Source organism: Etheostoma cragini, chromosome 3, assembly GCF_013103735.1.
Source record: "Etheostoma cragini isolate CJK2018 chromosome 3, CSU_Ecrag_1.0, whole genome shotgun sequence".
Classification (NCBI taxonomy): domain Eukaryota; kingdom Metazoa; phylum Chordata; class Actinopteri; order Perciformes; family Percidae; genus Etheostoma; species Etheostoma cragini.
The window spans coordinates 3,129,637-3,150,700 of NC_048409.1; the positions used below are offsets into that span (position 1 = coordinate 3,129,637).

A 21,064-nucleotide genomic window follows, 5' to 3' on the forward strand; every position below is an offset into this window, starting at 1 on the left:
GTGGTTGACAGACATAAAGCCTGGTGAGCAGATTGGGACTGCCAGTCACTAAAAGGACGAGGGAGACAGATGATGTGCAGAAGTTCTTTAGCATCACAGGATGAGACCAAGACATCCTTCTAAATGGAGATTCTGACCTTTTTTGTGTTGGAACATCATCTGCACAAAGCTCAAATAGGGGAAGTTCATGACCTGAAAAGTCGACAAATTACATCAAGGTTTCCTTAAAGGTGTACGTTGCCTCTCTACTCTCCCTCCATTAGCCCTTCATTATCCAGGTGGGAGTGAAATCTCTGAAATATATATGAAGATACTAATTTTCAACCTGCTCTGCTCTCACCCCCCAACGGGCCTCCAGGAGTGCTTTTCTGCTGACATCACTGCACAGAGACCTGGCAAGCCAATCTCTCCCCTGCTCTACCATTCCCCTCTCCCTGCATCCTGCCCTGATGATGTCACACACCATATGGTTTTCAGCAGTATCAAGCCGGAAAAGAGATTTAGTCAGTGGAGAGGAGAAGGAGAGAAAAGGAGGAGGGCTGGAACAGGGAACACAGAAAACAAAAGGTTCGCTCTTCCCCTTGTGTGTACCGTAAGTGGAAGGTAGGGAGGGAGGAGGGGGGGGGGGGGGGGGGGGGGGGGTGGTGAGAGGGCGAGAGGGGAATGGCTGCACTGTGTGAGGCTAATGAGGAGAGACCAGGGAGCAGAGACCATGTATGGGACAGCCATGTGCTGCACAGACGCCTGTTGGACCGGCCTACACACACACACACACACACACACACACAGGCAGAGATCCACACATTAAACAGAGTTTAAAGTAGGCAGGACTGAGCTAACAGGCCATGCTGGTAATTAGGTAAATTTGATGCAATTCTGTCAGGTAAAGAGTTATTTAGGTGTCTCATTTCATGTCAATGCAGGTATTTGAGCTGTGATCAGGTGCTAAAAGCTTTGGAATAAAAAAGTGGCAATCAACATTTTCACATCCCGTGACTACATGGTAGTAATAAACTGACAAAGAATTAGCACCAGACTTTGCCATTTCTCCACTTAATGAGGTGTTTTTTAACATCTTCCAATTCATTGATTTGCTTCTCTTGAAGCTCATCAAGCTTGCTTCTGATTGTTGGGTTTCTGTAAATAACATCACAGAGTATGGTCTAGACTTGCTCTTTTATGAAAAGCGCAATGAGATATGTGTTGTTGTGATTTGTTGCTATTTAAATAAAATGGAGTTGAATTGAATTCTCTGGCTGCAACTTCACTATCCTCAGCGCCAAACGGTCCATAGACAAAGTTGATGGCCTTGCCTTGTGAACATAGTGGAGCATTTAGCTGCTTAAGAGCCAGCTAGACCACAGCTAGAAGGAAAATGAATATCGGACTGACATCAAATCAATCAGATGGCCAGAAGCACCACTGCAGTTTGCCATATCTACTTAAAAGGTGATAACAGCCCAGTGTTGTGTTTACAGCGTCTTAAAGCCAAGGGGTTTGGTCTATAGTCAAAGTTAAAAGTTCCTTCTCAAACCTCAGACACAGAAGTTGACAACAATCTCAGCACAAGGTCCATTGAGTCAGTCGTATCACACAATCAATCAAAAAGAAATTCAACTACATGAAAACTAGGCCAACTTCGCCAGCTGAGGAAGATTTTGTGTTGCGATCAAAAGCTCCAGAACAGCCACTAATGGACCTTGTTAGATTGTGTACTGTCTTTTTGACACGTGCAGTTAGCCCAAAGTAGTCCTCGTCCCTCGGTTATGAAAAGTCAAACTTTTCTATTTAACTTCAGTTTAAATAAGACACTATTAAATTCAATATCGCCTAAATTAAACGAGTTACACGGCTTTAAATAACAATGCTGCATTCCTCAGTTGTAATCAGCTATCTTACTTACTATCTTAATGAGGACATTCAACCGGTTGTACCCATTGTTGGTTTTAAAGGAACAGTTCAACATTTTAGAAAATATGCTCACTTGCTTAGAGATGGATGAGAAGATCGATATGACTCAGAGAGGTAGTGATCTTCTCATCTAACTGTTGTAAAGAAAGACAATAAGCATCTTTCCCAAAATGTAAAAAGGATCTCTTTCCTTATTTTTGTCCCCAGTTTTCCATCTAATGTAATTCTATACCACCCAGCTGAGGATAAGATGTACAGTCAAGACAAAACTATTTGGGGAAACAACATGGTATGGTAAACTTTTTTACATTGATATATTTGGCATATCAATGCCAAAAAGTGATATTGAATTTAAAATAGTGGCATATTTAAACTGAAGTTAAATAGAAAGGTTTGATTTTCATACCAGGGGGACGAGGACTACTTTAGGTTAACTGTACGTATCAAAAAGACAGCACACAATCTTCCAAGGTCCGGTTAGTGGCTGTTCTGGAGCTTTTGATCATATCACAGAATCTTCCTCAGCTGATGAAGTTTGCCCAGTTATCAAACTGTATTGTGTTGTCATGTAGTTTAAATGTTGAAAATTGAAAAAAAAAAAAGTAATAATAATTAAGATTTCTTCTGGAGAAAAAAATTCAAATAAATCAAGTATTTCTGATCTGGCTCTAAGCATGGCAGGATAATTGTCCATCGCCAGCAGATGAGCGAACTAGAATAGCGAGCGAACGCACACAACAGCTCTGCTCGCTTTAATCACATGCCTTGCACGCCTGTGCTCTAAAGCTGTCGCAAAACTGCTCATTACAATGAATTAAGAGAGGTCTGTGTGTAAATGTTGAGCCTACCGTTCAATTTTTGGTGGTGAAGGGAATTTGAAGCTGGAGGGGGGGGGGGGGGGGGGGGGCGTGTCTGCCACGGTGGGGCGGTCCCAGCAAGCATCTGGAGCGATGTGTGGCCATGTCCGCTGGAAAGAAAGAAACAAAGAAAAGGAGAGAGGGATTTATAAGAATGAAAGAAAGTAAGAAGAGCGAGCAAAAAGGCCTTGTGTTGAGTAGTTCAAAAACTGTGGGATATGACACTCAGATGGTCTGTTTCGAGGTGTTAAGATTACTTTAGGACTGTCCTATTGTCCTTTGTCTCTGCGGATGGACAGAAATGATTCGCATTCATTCCCTCAAAACGCTACGGTATGGCCTCAGAGACATGGTGACCCAGCAGATCTGCTCACACTCGGACGTTGTCCACAGTGATTCAGAGTATTCACCTCCCCATTGTGTTTCCATATCCACCCCACAAAGCCTCTGCGAGATATATATCACATGCAGAACCTGAAATGCTCACACTTGGACAAATGGTGGGAAAGGTGTGTGATTTAGAGGGTGATAGCAGACTGGGAAGGGATTTAGCTGTCCAGCCTGCCTTATCTCCAGTTCTGGTTCCTTACCGAGTGTTGGTCTTTGGGGAAGAACACATGCACAGGCTTTGGGATGGGTTCCCTGGGCTGTGTGTTGGGGCTCACAGCTTTAATTGAATCATTGCTTACAACCCGCAATTTGGAGGCTTTTTCGGGTCATTAAAAGTTCAGCGTTTCAGACTCGCTGCGCTCCAGATTACGGTATGTTAAAATGTGTTTTAACAGGCTGAAGTTAAATGTCCAGCGCAGACCTCTGGAGGCTGATTGATTAGTCAGATCCAGGTTGTCTGGGAAGACAGCAGCTGTCCCCACAGACAAAGACATTTGAAATTAAGCAACATAGATTTCTATGGTATTAGCATTTTTTTTTTTTTTTTTTTTACTATTTCCTTCAAATATAGTAATATTAACTATGACATTTTTTTTGCATGCCAACCCTCATGTTGTCCTCGGGTTAAATAGACCCGTTTTCCTATATCCATGTTCTTTTTAATTACCCAAAATAACATGATTCCACACAACGCTCTTTGGCAAGTACAGATCTCTACTTTCATTCATTTTGGGTTGTCTTATTCGATTTTAGAATATTTGAAAAAAAAAAACATTGAAGTGGTTTTGAGATAGTTTTGAGTAAAAGTTGACATTTTCCAGTCTGTGATTATCCATCAACATCCATTCCTTTAATTTTAGTCCAAATAATTCCTAATATCTGCTTTTCTAACTCAAACATTAGGTAGAATTTCCTATAAATGAGGTTTATTGACACAGAAAATCCCAAAAATAACTGTAAAACTAAAGGTAATTAGTTAATGTTACGTAGTGTTAAAAACCTCAAAAAGTGACATTGGAAAAAAAGGTAAAAAGTGTTGGAAAAAGAACAAAAATGTAACAAAAGTTTTTAAAAATCAATAAAAAGCATCATGTTGTTCTGGAGGTCCAGGGAACATGTGGTAGGAAAGTTTGTTATTTATTGGTTATGCGGCTTTTGTAAACTACTCGCAATCTAGGCTTTGACCCTTGACCCCTATGAAGTCAGCAAGCTGCGTGACATAGTATGACTTGAGTAAAACCTGAGTCAAGGCATGTTGTTGCACTTAATCATTTTTGCCTGTTATTTAATGGTTACAAGGCTATTGTAGGTGCATAGTGACGGCCAATTCCACCAAAAAACCTCACAGATGTCCCCGATTTGTTGGAATCTGTGTTCTGTAAAGAGCAATTAGCTTAATAAAAATGCATTTTGTAACGGAAATTTTCTTGGCAAACCTCAAGTATGCGTATGTTATCCATCATATATCTTGAATCCACTTATTCACGTCCAATGTCTTCATTTTCAAATGGTTATCTTGGAAAAAAACAAGCGCAATACATCAATATTTGAAGCCAATAGGAAGCTTATAATCAGATAAATACAAGTAGGGAAGAAATGCAGTTTTTGGCATGGCGCTGCTTAACAACACCACCAGCCATTATTTTACTAATTTTTTTTTAAAGCTGTGTAAATTAGATCTAACCCACCTGGCATGCAGCATGTGACATCACTATGTGCTTCCTTAAGTGGAAACAACTATTTTGGACCATGAATCGAAACCCGCTGTCACATCCTTGATAAAACATATCTATTCTCCCGCACAGCTCTGCCTACCTCTGTCTGGGAGGTTATCAACAGTTCATCAAGGGAACATGGAAGTGAGAGACAATACCTTCCATCAAATCCAACAGGCTCTCGGGGTGGCTCGGATCACTTCCATGAAACACCAGCACCTTGAACTCGGATCATTTCAAGAGGAAGAGACCCTGCATGCGTTATGAGATTGTCAGATGCTGCTGTGATCAAAACAAACATAAATAGGCTTCAGCGTGCTTCGTGTTTCCCTGGAGCACCGCGGCTATCTCTTCTATCTGACTGCCTCAGCGATCAAGGAAATAAGTAGCTTCGTCCATTTCCATCTGCGGTCTTTCAAACACCTCAATCTAGCTCTGGAGAAAAAAGGGATAACACACAGACCTGTCTCACACAGCGCGTCCAACAGTAAACTGAATATGTGTTAATGTTTATAGAAATCTAATAACTCCTGCTCAATAAAAGTGTACAAAAAGAATCTAAATGTACTTTTGTTTCCACACTGAAGTCAATAAGCAGCAATATGCGGACCCATGTTGTTCAGAGTTCCCCATGATGTTTTCTCAATTACTTTTCTCATATTAATTGAGATAATACAGCCTGGCATAAATGATGACATAACAAAGGGCCTCTTTTCTTTTGCATGACCGGGTTAGAGTGCAATTGATTTAATGAGCGTTCTTTTTATTAGACAGTGTTCGGCTTCTTTCCCCATTCTAAGTATTTACTCAATGGTATTTAGGTAAACTTTTTGAGGTACTTGTATTGTGTTCCACATTGTATGCTACTTTATACGTCTACTCCACTACATGACTGAGGGAAATATTTTACTTCACTACATGTGTCAGACAGCTAGAATAGGGTGACTTTACACACAATACCTTTAATCAGCTTGTTAAATATGATGATTACAGACATGCAGATGAAGAAAGTATCATATTAATAACACAGCTCACATGTAAATGCATCCATAATAATAATGATCCAACGATAGAATAACACGTTCTTAAAAGAACATTTTGGTGCTGTTGTACTTTAAATTCAGGATTTTACTTGTAATAGAGTATCTTTACAACTGCTGCTACGTACTTAATGTGAACTATCTGAATACATCATCCCACACTGGACATGTTAACGTGGATATGAATAATGTTCATCACTTATGGCTAACTCGCCTAAACTCAGTGTACTTAATCTTTAATTTGCAAAAAGAAGTTGACCAACATTTATATGCTGACACCACAATACTGCACAATAGTGTATCTACATATTTATCATACTATTTAAGCAGTTGCACGTTTTTGTATTCCCAACTTGTATATATTCAACTATTTGTTATTGTATCTCATCCTATTATTATTTCATGTATTTCATGTATATGGTATCCTAGCATTTCATTATATTTATATTCTGTGCTGTGTGACTGATTTTGCTGCAGTAACACTATAATTACCCTTTTTTTCCGGATTAATATCTATCTATCTATCTATCTATCTATCCATCTATCTGACATAAGTGGCCATGTGCCAGATTTCCTGCATAAACACCCAATTTTTTACAATATGACTGCATATTTTTATATGGTACTCATAAACCAGAGGTCATAGCATCTATAATTTGTAACACCCCCCATCTATCTATCTATCTATCTATCCATCTATCCATCTGACATAAGTGGCCATGAGCCCGATTTCCCGCATAAACACCAATTGTTTTCAATATGGCTGCGTATTTTTATATGGTAATCACAAACCAGAGGTCGTCGCATCCATATTTTTTAATTCCCCCCCCCCCCCACCCACCATCACTGCACTGCACTGCACTGCTTGCCCCCCTTGATTAGACCAATGGGACTCGCTGCCGCCAAGTGCACCGTTGGGTGTCGCTGTGCGCGTAAAGTCTCCGCCGGCAGGTTTGGTCCGACCGGACACCGACACCAGCACCAACAGTCTGAAGTGTCAGATAGTCTTGTTAACACGTGAGATATTCAGTGTATGGAAGAGAGTGAAAGGAATGGAAACCGGGAGACAGAGGGCTGCAAAGTAACACGGAAGATACGTTTTGAGAGAGAGAGAAAGAGAGAGGGAGAGAGAGAGAGAGAGAGAGAGAGCCCGACTTGGAGGGAACTGCGGAGGACCTAATGAGGGAATGCCGATAAGGAGAGCAGACACACGGGCCGAGCACCAGACATGAGTCCGAGGTAAGACTGCGATACGGCAGAGAGGCAGGGATGGCACCGATACCGTCGTGTGCCACTGCGTCCCGATGAGCACATTTTTAGTGGACATGAGGAGTTTGTCCTAGTTTGAATGTATTCAATGTATTTTTATATTGAGCCGATGGTCCTGCAAAGCCTTCCCCACAGACAACGCTTGATCATCTGGATCACATGAGCACGTCCCGGCTTAAAGCTGGTCTCTTCGGCTATATTAGAATATTTTCATTTTTCACTTTTTGATCTTGACATTGTCATATTAAAATCATCCGAGACACTGGGTGTCTTGTGGTTAATATTCCCATAAGATCTAGGCGTAAATTAAGAAATAAAATAATGTTTAGATAATTATTTTTGATACTGTATAAGATATCTGGAGAAAAGGGAAGCAATTATTTTAAAGACAGTGTCCATAGTGGACTCTATGTTATGGCAGCTGCGTGTATTACTGATCATGGGAAGATTTTTGACACAGAGTCCTTGATACGTTTTTAAGTTAGTTATTTAAATATGAATTGAGGCCCTGGTGTCCTTGTGTTCACAGTTTCCAGTGGACTTGTGTCTGTCCGTTTATGATACACTGTCAGTGGTGCTGTCCACTTCAATAGCCATGTCCAGCTGGTGGGTGGAAGTCCCAGCTGGTGTGTTATACCTGAAAGAGAGAGAGAGAGAGGTGTGTGTGTGTTTATCAAACCTCTATTTAGTTTCCACTTAGTTGTGCTCTTTATGCCTTTTGCCTAATGGGACATTAAGCCTTCAATTCTTCTCAGGGGAGGTCTGCAGGGAGTTTGAGAGACACCTTCATTTATTCATTCACTTATTAAAAAGTGTACACCTAGAGAATACCACGTGCATTTATGTCCTAAATGACAAAAAGCAAACACGAACTGCAATTCATTTGGATTTCATGTTGGCCTCAGTGACAAAATTAAATAAAATATGGTGGTGTTTGGGTGAGGGAGTCCAGTCCCTTAAAGGTCTTGACATTTAAAGCTTCAACAACTCTTGATGTAACCGGTTATATTATTATTATCATTATAATCCCCTCCGAAGTTGAAGTGGGCTGCCTGATCATAAATATGCATCATATATACGTGCGCGCACCACGGCGGTCTGTCTCTTTAAGACGATGTGTTGAGAAGTTCAAGTTGGGGTCACTTGAAGTTCCTGCCCTCGATTTTACCTTTTAGTTTTATTATAGACTGACATCACACGGGGCGCTAAAACACTTAAGGCGCACAGAGGCTCCATTATCAAGCCGGTGCGCGTTATTGCTCCGACTCAAAAATAGCTAAGGAAATTACTAGAAGAAGAAAAAAAAAATAGAAAAGAAATAGGAGGAAACTGATGCTGGTCTGAGCACGTATTTTATAGGAGGGGATGAGAAAGAGGGGAGAGGAGGGGCAGGGACAGAGAAAGAGGGAGAGGGAGGAAAGTGGGTGGGAGGACGGACCTAAGGAGCGACAAGAAATTCATATCAATTAATAATCCTTAAAAAAAAAAAGAGCTGGCAGACGCGCTCGGAAAACTGGCATGGGTTTTTGGAGGCTGGCAATTCAAAGCTGAAACGTCAGATATGACTCCTAGAGACTGCTGAGATGATCATTAAGGGAGACTTAGATCGGATGGCAGAAGACATCGGGCATGCAGGTAAGAGCTGATATACGCTGCACGCGCGCAGGCACCCAAACAAGAATAGGGGAAGGATGACATTTAAGTTTTTACGCATGGAACTGTACAGTACATGCTGTCAGAAAGGGAGGGTATTTTAAAAAAAATTAATTAATCGTTGATATATATATATATATATAAATGTCTCATCATTTTACATCCTCCAGCGTTTACTTGTTGTTATAATTTTGATATCGATACGAGGCTCCGCTTATACTTTTACGCATTTATTTAATTCTGTTGAAAATGTGTGTTCCTCCTCCTATAAATGAATTTGGGCTGTAGGCTACATAGAAAAGTCAATTTGGTAAAAACAATCCGCATCAATCTGATGTAATGGCAAATTTAGATCACGTATCTATTTTACGCTTAAAAAAAACAGCAAAATGATGTAAAAAGTTTCGAGATACTACTTCTACTATAGTAGATATACTTTCCTCTTTGTAAACTCAGACTTTGAAACATATTTTCTTTTTTTCTCTCTATTTATTCTTAAAGATCTCACCTTCCGAGTTTAATTATTATTATTTTTTTATGTTTTTGAACTCAAATTAAACGTAAAAACGTGCGTAAAAGTTAAAGGGAACATTGAGCTCTGTCAAAAGGGAACTACTAAAGTACAGTAGCCTGTAATAAGTTGAATAAGGAAGCAGTCAAATAACCATGTCAATAACCATGCCTCTCTATTAGACAAAACAGGCCTATTAGTGTGTTTGTGTGTGTGTGTGTGTGTGTGTTTGTCACTCCGAACACAGACACACCAAAGAATATTATAGGAATATTTGTGGTGGATTTTTTAGTGCATGAATTTCTGGTTTCCTTTCATAAAAGGCGAGATTATATATATATATATATATATATATATATATATATATATATATATATATATATATATATATATATATATATATATATATATATATATATATATATATATATATATATATATATATACACACACACACACACACACACATATAGGCTACATATGCACACACACACACACGTGTATAAAGAGAAGTTTCTCAGTGCTGTTGACAGCTGTGGAGGGGGGACCAGCTGTCTGATGCACCTTACAGGTCTGGTTCTGGGGGGGATTTAAAGTCTCTTTTGGCGGAGAAAAGGTGAAGGTCTAAAGGGTGAGGCGCTGCAGCTTCACTCGTGATTCGGTTGACTGTGCAATAGAAAAGAGAAGAGAGAGTAAAAGAGTTGAGAGAGACAGGGAGGACGCGTCTCACACACACATACAAACACACACACACACACACACACACAGTCAGCGGACAACCTGATGAGAAAAACGGGACGTGCTCATACGTCCCCGTGCAACTGCAAATCACGGGAAAAAGTAATGCTATTTGTCTATCTGCGAGGAGAAGAAATGAGAAAATAGTGCCACAAAAAAAAGTAATCCAAAACTAATAGACAATCTTTCCCGTTAATGAGCAAATAGGCATTACGTGTTGATTCTAACCACATGGTATTAATACTCGTGAACGGCATCAAGATTAAAACGCCCTTCCGACACTATTTCATATGTTTGATGATTTTTAGATAGCGCGATTATTCGAACAGGAAACCGACTCTGACTCCCCCAAAGTCTTCTTATATACCCAAGATTACAGTGCTGCTGCATTGTAATTTTTTTAATAACTTTAAACTTACCTTTAACTTAATTTTGAAACCCAGTCTGTTGTTAAATGCATGCATTTCCTTCTTATGAGTTACTAAAATGACCAAAAAGTAATAAATGAGTTGGATTAAAAGTAATACAAAACTACAGTAAAATATGTTCTTGCAAATTTACACTGATGCTGTATTGCCTCATAAATTGAACCTGGACGGTGTACTGAACATGGTCAAATGGGTTCTAAAATAAACAAGGCCCCATGAGCATGGGCTGCAAATTGAAATGAAGAAAATTAAATGTCAACACAACGTTTTAAGCAGATGTCCGACTGCATGCAGAGGTAGGAAGTTCGGTCTCCCGCTTCACCCCAAACCCCAAAAGTGACAAAACAGACCGCATCAATGGATATTAATGGGATGCAAATAGCTGAATGTCCCCCCTGTAAACTACATCCCCATCATCTAAGTTTCCTCAGCGCGTTGACGGGTCATTAAAAAAAGAATGCTGTCAGATGGAAACAGCCCTGCATCCCAGAAGGACTCGATACTTCTCTCAGGACTGTGTGTGCAACTCAGAAAAATGATTTCATTTAACACAACAGCCTAACAAGACAAGCGGCAGTGCAAGCTTAAAATAAGCTTACGAGAAAATGGGCCTATATGTTATAAGATGTGTTCTCTGACTAAATATCATTGCGATCTTACACGGCTTCCTAACAGGATGCAGTGAGCTTACACATGCCTTCCAGATCGAGGCTTTTATGAAACACGTTTTTCTGTGGCCTTTCACTTTTTGTCTGTAGGCTTCATCAAACAGGGGGATCCGATATTTTAAAAGACAAGCTGTAGCTTCTCAAAAGGACTCATTGAGATCGCAACGAGAGAAAAAAGGGACACTTAATGTCCTGATTGGAAACCACACAGCCACCTTGACTGCTGATACCTCAAGGCGTTACCAACAATAATTTGTATGCACAGCACATTGCAGGTGCACAGAAATGTTGCTTTATGCATGAGGTTTTTTCCGCCCGCCTGTAATCACAAAAGAGTTTTTACAAAACATGGCAAGGCTATGTAACATGTGGATTTAAATGTTTCAAAAAAATAAGTGTCTTCATAAATCAGGATACTAAGAAGGCTTCATTTTCTGTTATGCTTTGGGATGCAAATGAACCGTGTTGCATAACTCGGCGCTGTAGAATGCATACAGACGGGAATCTACTGATTATGTGTGTGTGTGTGTGTGTGTGTGTGAGTACACAAAGTGTCACCATGCTCGGCACAGTAACCAGTAACAGTAAGCTAAACACTCCTTAATGCAGTGGAGGCTGCAAAAGATCAACATGTTGTGGAAAGTACTATTTCTCACATCACCCTCGTTTCTAAACATGTTTGATCTGACCGAACGCTAAAAATTATAGTGAAATATGGCCGCTGAGTAATCAAAGCCAGACAGAAACCAGAAGTGGAAACACTTCAGATGACAACTGGGGCCATGATGGAACGTAAATCCACCTAAACCTGTCTTACCTTCCTTTTTCTTCTTCTTGTCTTCTTTTGTTTTAGAAATTCACAACCAGATAATAAATAAATAGCATACAAGTCATACGTCTAGATATGAGAACAGCCCCTTTGGAATAACATTTAAAAAATGAATATTATTTTTTTAAACTCGTGGTATTTAAACAATATTTTCCTTATCACATGATCACGGGCTGGATGTCATACTTATTATGCCTTTTCGTTTTCATCTGTGATGACATTTCCTTCTGATGTTATAGGCCTGAAGACCATAACCATGCATTTAAAAGAAATACACCCCTTAATCTGTACTAGGCACTAACCCTGATTTTTAGGACTATTGTCAGCGATGCATTGTAAAAGAAGATAACACTGACATGACTCTGGATTCCCCAGAATTCCCTAGTAACTTATTCGTCAAGGTTCATTTTACTTAAATTCATACTTCCCTATTCAGATGCTCAGCGTGTAAACTGAATGACATAAACAAGAAGTGAATGAGCTGGTGTCAGGAAGACCACGATCAGACGGATGACATGATATTTATTTAGTAGCTTGTTTCCCACAAGTGAGACGAAGCCCTTAGGGACAGTTTAGATGTGTAATCTCATAAGTAAACTATCCTCAGATGCCACTGATGAACAATACGTTGTGTTTCATGCGTGCAGCTCATATAGTTTATTTTAGGCTTGATGGAACAATAAGTGTTGATATATGAGTGTGTGTGTGTGCGTGTGTGTGTGTGCACATTAGATCCAGAGGTGGGTACTAACGAGTTACATTTACTCCGTAACAAATATACTTCTAGGAGTAGTTTTAAATCACTATACGTTTTACTTTTACTTGAGGAGATTTATTTATCTTCCTCCGCTGCATTAGGCGACAATGAGCTTGTTACTTTTGCTTTTACCTCTTTGGTTTTCTACGCGTCATTATTTTTATCCCCCCCGCGCACCTCATTTTAATGTTTTATTTTGACAGAAATAGAGAAAGACTTCCGCTAAAAGGTCTCTACCACGTGACTGTGTTTCGCCAGTCAAACGTCTCGTCATGTGACCATACCCCCCCCCCCCCCCACGGCCTCATATCGAAAGCATGTTTACCTTAGTGAAAGGGCGAAACAGCAGCCATATTATGTCTGATTGATGCTTGTGTCAATAAAATAACTCAGATAGTACTCAACATTACTCAGTACTTGAGTCGTTTTTTCACCAAGCCATTATTATTACTTTTTCTTTTACTTCAGTCATATTATTCTGAAGTAAGAGTACTTTTACTTGAGTCCAATTGTTGGCTACTCTACCCACCTTTGATTAGATCCCCTTTACATCATACTGTAAAATATTAAGGTTGATTTCCATCCCATTCCTTAGATGACTGGGCAGAAAGGGGAGCCGGAGGAACTTTTTTTGGATGTGCGCGTCCACCACAGGTTTCTACCTGCTGTTCCTCATACTTGTGAAACATTCATCCCACGCTTTGTTTAAAAACTCTACACACCACTTGTGGAATACTCTATCAGGAAACCAGCGGTTACAGAATATCTATCTGCTGTTCACTGATTTTTGTTTTTCTTTCTTTCTTTTTTCTCGCTGCAGAGAAAGTGAATGTGTAGACGTGAATTTCTAATAATGAGAAAACCACCTTTAGCAAAAGTTCACTCCTACTGAGTGGGCTTCATGCGCGCCTCCCACACAAGCAATTTTTTACTCCGTGCACGTTCCATCGAGTGGGATCTATGAATTAAACATGATTATGTAAACTGTAACTGCTATGAGTTTGCATAAAAATGCAATTTAAGTAAGTAATGTTTTGTGATTCAAAAGAAAATCTGTTATAAGTGGAATTAATCAATATTAATCCTCACAAATATGCATATCCAAGGATACTTTTGTTTCCTTATTACTCCTTTACTTTTATGTTGGCAGTCCAATCTATTGGAACTCAAACCTCTCAGACATATTTTAACATATTCTGATGTGTAAATCATAGATTTGATAGAGTCCTTAAAAAAAAAAAAAAGCAACAACATTTTTTCTCATGGTGCAGAAAATGACACATTAATTGTGATTTTGTGAATCGAAATGCTGACTGCCGCATGACGTTTTACAGAATTCTGTTGTTGCAGGTGGCGGACTGAAGACGATGCTGGATGCCATGGAAGTTTCAAGTCATGCTAGGGATCTCCTCCTGCAGCTCAACAGCCAACGAACCAAAGGCTTCCTGTGTGATGTTATCATTGTGGTGCAGAACGCCCTCTTCAGAGCTCACAAGAACATTCTGGCGGCCAGCAGCCTCTACTTGAAATCTTTGGTGGTCCATGACAATCTCATCAACCTCGACCACGAGATGGTGAGTCCAGGGGTCTTCAGGGTCATTCTGGACTACATCTACACAGGCCGCCTTAGTGAGGGAGACCCCACTTCTCCCGCTGAACCCAATCTAGGCGCTGTCTTGGCAGCAGCCAGCTACCTTCAGCTGCTTGATTTAGTGGCTTTGTGCAAAAAGAAGCTGAAAAGAAATGGCAAGTACCCTCCCCGCCCAGGTCCTGCATTTCTGCCCTACCCAAAGATGGGGCCCAATAATATGGGTTTAGGGAGTGGTGGCAGGTATAGGATTTCTACTCCTGTCATTCAGTCCTGCCCTCCAGGAGGAATTTTAAATAACAATGCAACTCGAGCATCACCACTAGAGGAGCTAGTTCCCCATCGGCTAGCCGTTCACGCTGCGGAACTGTATGCTCCCACCTCCATCCAGGGCTCTCAGGTGTTCCCGTCCCTGCAGTCAGCTCTGCCTGCCCATATTGGGCGCTCAGCCCACCCTGAGAGGAACTGCTCCCCCAGCTATGGCCTTGATCTCTCCAAGAAAAGCCCCAACTCCCAGTCTCAGCACACACAGTCTCAATCCCATCTGGCGAACACTCACAACGATGAGGAGCGAGACGGGACTCTGAGCGGACGCACTAGTCCCACGCAGGGGACGAATGGAAGGGCCTTCCCCTCAGAAAAAATGGAGTCGACTGACCAGATAAGCTCCCTCACTCCTCCACCATTCCTCCATCTCAACCAGCCTCTTGGCCCACACCTCCCCCACCTGCACCGCTCAGGCTCCCAGGGAAGAGATCGCTACCCATGCCCCCCCAGCCCTGACACCCCCACAGATGGTGGAGAGGCAGGCAGAGATATGGGAAACATCTACCGCTGGGTGAAACACGAGCCCCTCTCATACACAGCTGAAGATGAAGATGAGGATGAGGACGAGGAAGAAGCGGGGGAAAATGGAGAACAGCATCATAACAACCACAAGGCCGGGGAGGAGAGTGAAGGAGCCGATGACAAGAGCGGGTCAGGCACAGAGGAGACGGGCAGTAGTGAAGGCCGCCCGTCCCCTTCTGGAACAATGGGGAGGTTCCACATGCCGTATGAGCCGGAGAGCTTCGGGGACAATCTGTATGTCTGCATTCCCTGTGACAAAGGCTTTCCGAGCTCAGAGCAACTCAATGCACACGTGGAGACACACACGGAAGAAGAGCTGTACGGTAACTCCGGTGGGGAGATGGGAAACAGCAATAACGGCAGCACCAAGAACATGAGCAGCAATACAAACGGTTATGGGAGCCTGAACAGCTGCAACAGTTTGAACAGTCTGTCCCACCTGGAGACCAAGTCCAGTCAGAGTTCAGGGGGCATCGGGGAGATGATCCGACCCTACCGCTGTTCCTCCTGTGAGAAGTCCTACAAAGACCCAGCCACTTTGCGCCAGCATGAGAAGACCCACTGGCTGACCCGGCCTTACCCCTGCAGCATCTGTGGCAAGAAGTTCACGCAGCGGGGCACTATGACGCGCCACATGCGTAGCCACCTGGGCCTTAAACCTTTTGCCTGCGACTCCTGTGGCATGCGCTTCACCCGTCAGTATCGCCTAACCGAGCACATGCGCATCCACTCAGGCGAGAAGCCCTATGAATGTCAGGTGTGCGGCGGGAAGTTTGCTCAGCAGCGCAACCTCATCAGCCACATGAAGATGCACAGCAGTGGAGGGACTGCAGGGGGCCTGACCGCAGATGGGAAACTGAAGCTGGACTTTGCTGAGGGCATCTATCCTCTGAGTAAATATGCAGCAGAGCATTTGGGGCTGAAGCAGGAGAAGGCCCATGAGCTTCTCATCCAAGCCCAGCAGCAACTGGTAGCTGATGCAAAGGTCATGGAAAGCCTCTACCCGCTGTCCAAACTGGCCTCAGAGCACCTGGGCCTCGCCCACGACAAGATGGATGTCCTGGGTCAACCCCTCCCACCTCCTCCACAGGCCCTCTCTGAAGCCCGCACCATTGACCGCTACTCACCCAGCTAAGGCCACATGACCTGTACAAATGGAGGTCAACAATAGATCTGTGCACACATAACTTGCAGTATTCTAAAGCCATTCACCTCAACACAATATCTCCTCTGCACCTCAGACGCAGGCCAGGAGGAATCTGTCTGCTCATGCACACCAAAAGGTGTAGACTCTAAGTGCCTTTTTATGCATCTAATGTATCTTAATATCCTCCTTCATAAAGGAGCTCTGTGCTATTCCGTGACCAAGAGACACTTACTCAAAGAAGTCCAGTATTTATGTACAGTGTATGCAAAAAAAAACAAAATTACAGCCATTGAGCCAAAGTGACAAATTGAAACCCAAAATGAAATTGTTTTATTTATTTTTGTATTTTGGTGAAATCCAAAGAGAAACTGTTGCAAGGAAATGTTGCAATCTGACCCTAAACTGTGTACTATCAAGTACCATCAGTGTACAAAAGAAATGAAAAAGCACATAAAAGGACAAGATTCAGGGTTTGAGTCCAGACCTGAGCGGAACTTTTACCAAATGAATAAGCCAACTCTTCTGGACTTTAAAGTAATGGGAGGACAAATTCTTTTTTCTTCTTCTGTTTTTTTGGGTACAGGATCATTTATGTATCCCAGTTTCTCCGAATCATGTTCCTGCTTCCCGAGTCGCAAGGGAATGACTGCATCTCGGTAAAGTCTCCTCTGTTTTATTTTCTCCACATTTTTAAAAGTAACCCACTACCCCACATATCTGTGCAGATAAAGACTCATGCTATGTGACAGTAATGGTAAGCTTAATCAGCCTTACACGCAGCTTGTAACCCTTCTTGACCTAAAACTTCCTTTGCATTTTGACTAACATCCCTTAGCTTTCAGTTGTTATTGAAATGCAATAAGCAAAGCCCTGTGTGATCTCATAACTGGGACACGATTGCACATACCCAACTGATGACACACTAATCCCTGTTCATGATGAGCGTAGCTTCATCTCGCGGTGCAGACGAAGCATGGGTGTTGCCTCTGACATTGTGTAATATTTACAATTATGGATGCAGCCGAGCGGAGAGGCAGGGACGAGGTCAGAATGAATGGCACAGAAATCTGTCATTTGCTTTCAACGGCAACTACTCTATTCGCAGCAGCCTGATGATTAATCGCGTAGCGACGGTAGTCAGATGTCGCGTTGCCACAGCTCCACTGTCCCACCTCTCATTTGACCTCCCTCCCCTGCAGACGGTTGTCTGGGAGCCCTGCTACTGTTGACAGGCCAAAGTGAGTGCTGTACTCAGCCCTTTGCCTTAAAAGCGCTTCGCTCCACTCACCCTGCACACATATATACACACTCCCGCCCCTCCACACACACATAGCGAGCTGCTAATCTGTCCGTGATATGAACACAAGAAGGGGTTTGTGGGTCTTCCCCAAAGCCAGCGGGTGAACAGCACACCCCAGCTGCTGTGCCTCGGTAATCCCTGTGAAATCTCACTTTCTCCTGGACAATTCCCACTGCTCGCCGGCGTGATGTCCCATTTCATGCCTGCCATCTTACCCCTCTGATCCACTTATTAACATCATATCCAAGCCGAGCGAATGTCTCCCTGCCCTGCCTCCCTTTCCCGCTTGTATCAAACCCGAAAACAAAGAATGACATATTTCTGTGTTGGCTGACCTAAAGTTCCTCCAGCTTGAAAACAAAAGAGTACTTAAAGGTTGTGGGTTGACGGCACATTTTTTTGTCTTTAAAATGTTTATTCCAAAGAATATGCTGGCCTTTGATTTTATTTTGCCACTTTTACTGGTAGGAATGGAATGTCTGACCACTATTGTGCCAATGCCAACCTCAGTGGGTGAATGTGAAGACTAAAGCCATAAATACACTGTGATAGAGGTAGTGAATCCTAAAGGCTTAAAAAACCCAAAACAGAGACAATGTGCCTGACTTTTGGGATTGTTATTCTTTAAATGTCACAATAATTTGAGGGCTTCTTCTCTGTAGCATATGATCATATCAAACATGTTGTTTTCTGTCACTTTTTAAAATTTCTTTTTTATTTGAACTGCGCACGAGAAACTGGTGCTTACCTCAGGACTGAACCCAGCATGGGGACGCTAAGCTTTACTATCCTTCCAATTACATTGTCTACACACACTTACACAGACACCCATGCACACACACACACTTTTTTAAATGTTCTTATCAACAGGGCAGTTGTCCTGTGTTAAACCTGTGGTTATTTCTGTGTTTATACATTTCTTGTTTTATGGTGAAGAGATAACATGTGATATTAACATTTTCTTTGTTTTGATTTTTTTTTTACTATGCGGTATACATTTTCTATTGTGTTGTCCTCAAAGAGGCTTGTGCTGGTATGACCAATTCCATTGTTAGAACACAAGGCAAAGTCATTTTGGTCGTATCTTAACTGGCTGTTTGTGAATTTCTGAACCACACTTTAGAGAGCATGATGGATTTGATCTTTGGTTTTGACCACACAGAATATTCTCAGTATTTCCCTAAACGGACGAACAGTGGCTTTACAGGGCGAGAATGAAAAGTAGCCTCATGTTTCTCCAGAGGTTAGTGAACTTTCAATGACGAGAGCCAGACTGAGGCTGTATACATGCACACAAACACACAGGAAGCCAGCTTGTTTTGGATGATGCTTCAAGTTTTGGGACTCTTTTGTCTAGCTCTGTAACAAAAAAGAAATGAGAGGCTTTATCCACAAACAAGTGCATACGTGATGAAAATGTTCAGTAGGCGGATGTCAGTCGTGGGACTTTCAGTCCCTTCACTCTTTCTCATTCACTCGTTTCAATGAAAATCAGTCTCCTCCTTTTCGCTGCTTTACCCTATTAAAATAACACAAAGTGTTTCCACTGTCACTCCAAATCTGTGCAGGAGGGAAGAGCAAGATAATGGCTGAACATTTCTGTAGGGTGTGCACAGTTTAAAATTTGCTTAAAAGCATTAATGTGTATGACAGACAGAGGTTGTGTAACTATAGCAAAGGGAAGCGTTTGCTTGTCTGTTTGTATGTCCCTGTGCCATTCGAGCGTATGAAGGGCCGTTAATGCATGTCCTGGGAATAGGGTTGGTGTGAAGGAGAAGAGCCGAGGAGCAGGAAGTGAACTTTTGGCTGGTGTGTTGTGTTGAGCAGGATGTGCCGTGTGTTTCTGCTCAGAGGCAGATAGAGAGACGGAGAATGGGGAGGGAGAGGAGCAGGGAGAGCGCAGCAGGGTGGACGCGAGCCATTGTCTCAGTATGAAAGCCTGTTCGTACTTCTAAAACTCTCCATTCAGAAAACAAGTCGACTGTATCTTCTCCTTTCCTTCCCCTTTTTTGCTCTTTTGGGAATAGACCTCTGCTCAGTATCACAGGGATGCGACATCATGGGCTTTCAAGGGCTGCACGGCAAGGAAGCCATTCAGACATTTTGTTGCAATTTGGGGATTTTTTTTTTTATTGAGGCAACGTGGATCAATATGAAGGGCCTAGAAACTGTAATGTAATTCATAATTTAGAAAATGGCAGTATTTTTATTGCTCTGTGGTTGATTCAATTAGTAAAATTACTAGAGTCTTGTTTTATTTTGCTGGTGTAGCCACTTGCCCCCTGGGGTTTTTACCCCATATGCCTTTGTTCATGTTATTTACACACCAGCCCAGAAAACCTCTCATTGCCACCAAAGTGGTTTTGATGAAGATGACTACATTTTTTTTCTCAATTTCAACAATTTATTAGTCACATAAATTGACGTAATGAAAATGAACGAACGCAAAAATAAATGGAGTGCAGTGCGACAAACCACCAACTGTGAGATGTGTCATTTTATTTTATTTTTTAGGCCACTTCATTCCTTTCTAATGTTGTTACGGCAACCATCCAAGGCCCGTAACTTTTGCAACCCTAACAGTATAGAAGTAAAAAATGTCTGGATGAGTTCCAGTGGCCCTGTGTAGACCAAAAAAGGGTTCAGGGTTTAATGTTGAAAAATACAAAGCATGCCTTAAATCTTTCTACCAGCAGCAGCGGGCCGAGGTCACCTATGTGACTCGGACTGGCTGAAAAGTCCTGATCTGCTATCATTCCGCTGTTGGACATTTATTGTATTTCCGATGTGTGCCAAAAAGACTGAAGCACTTAGCAGATATCATAGATGCTCAAAATTCAATCTTAGTTGTTTTGTAGTTTGTCGAGCTAAGCTTCCGACCAACTTTGATTTGGCCTTAAAAAGCCATAATCTAAGTGGCTAATCTTGAGAACACAGCCACATGCCACTATTGTCCAGTGTACATGTTATTTTTTTTATGAGGACTCATGTTCAAATGTAAGCTAGAGCCAAATAACATCACTAATCAATGCTTTTCTGGCGTTGAAACCAAAAACTGCCCCTTAAGTCAACCGATACAAATGTGTCTTGGATATAACAAGCATCAATGATTCTGCAACAACTTGTATGCATGCGTGTGTGCCTGCGAGTGTGTAGGTGTTCGGATGTGTCAACGTAGTGCACCTGTCCGTCTACAAATCAGAACGCCTTTCCCACAGTGTAGCAGGGTGAAGTACAAGAGTCTTTATTACAAGCAGCTGCTTTAGATTTATTTCCCCGAACTGCACTTTTCTGGAAAGATCATTGTATTGTGATTTTGTTTTTTTTATTCCTCTTATGATTCCCTAGAAGTCCCACAATTGCCTTTCCTCTGGCACTTTGCCGTCCTCCTCTTCCTCCCTCCAGAGCAGAGCT

General features: G+C 41.9%; 1 protein-coding gene across 4 annotated transcripts; it reads left to right on the forward strand.

The window, feature by feature from the left end:
* Positions 1-6,844: 6,844 nt before the first annotated feature.
* hic1 (hypermethylated in cancer 1) lies at positions 6,845-19,026 on the forward strand. Of its 4 annotated transcripts, none has more exons than XM_034866625.1 (2): positions 6,845-7,152; positions 14,101-19,026. In XM_034866625.1, exon 2 carries the CDS (start codon positions 14,134-14,136, stop codon positions 16,336-16,338), a length of 2,205 nt encoding a protein of 734 aa, XP_034722516.1. In that variant the 5' UTR covers positions 6,845-7,152; positions 14,101-14,133; the 3' UTR covers positions 16,339-19,026. The 4 variants fall into 4 exon arrangements, with proteins under 4 accessions (XP_034722516.1, XP_034722515.1, XP_034722514.1 ...); XM_034866624.1 differs by having other exon boundaries at positions 6,846-7,152; positions 14,117-19,026; XM_034866623.1 differs by lacking the exon at positions 6,845-7,152 and adding an exon at positions 8,610-8,817.
* Positions 19,027-21,064: the final 2,038 nt, after the last annotated feature.

What these genes read in the sequence shown, in the direction of transcription:
- hic1 (XM_034866622.1), top strand. Translation starts at nt 8,766, where the DNA reads ATGATCATTAAGGGAGACTTAGATCGGATGGCAGAAGACATCGGGCAT. An exon ending in AGAAGACATCGGGCATGCAG is followed by an intron (nt 8,818 to 14,116) that starts GTAAGAGCTGAT and finishes CTGTTGTTGCAG; the next exon opens with GTGGCGGACTGAAGACGATG.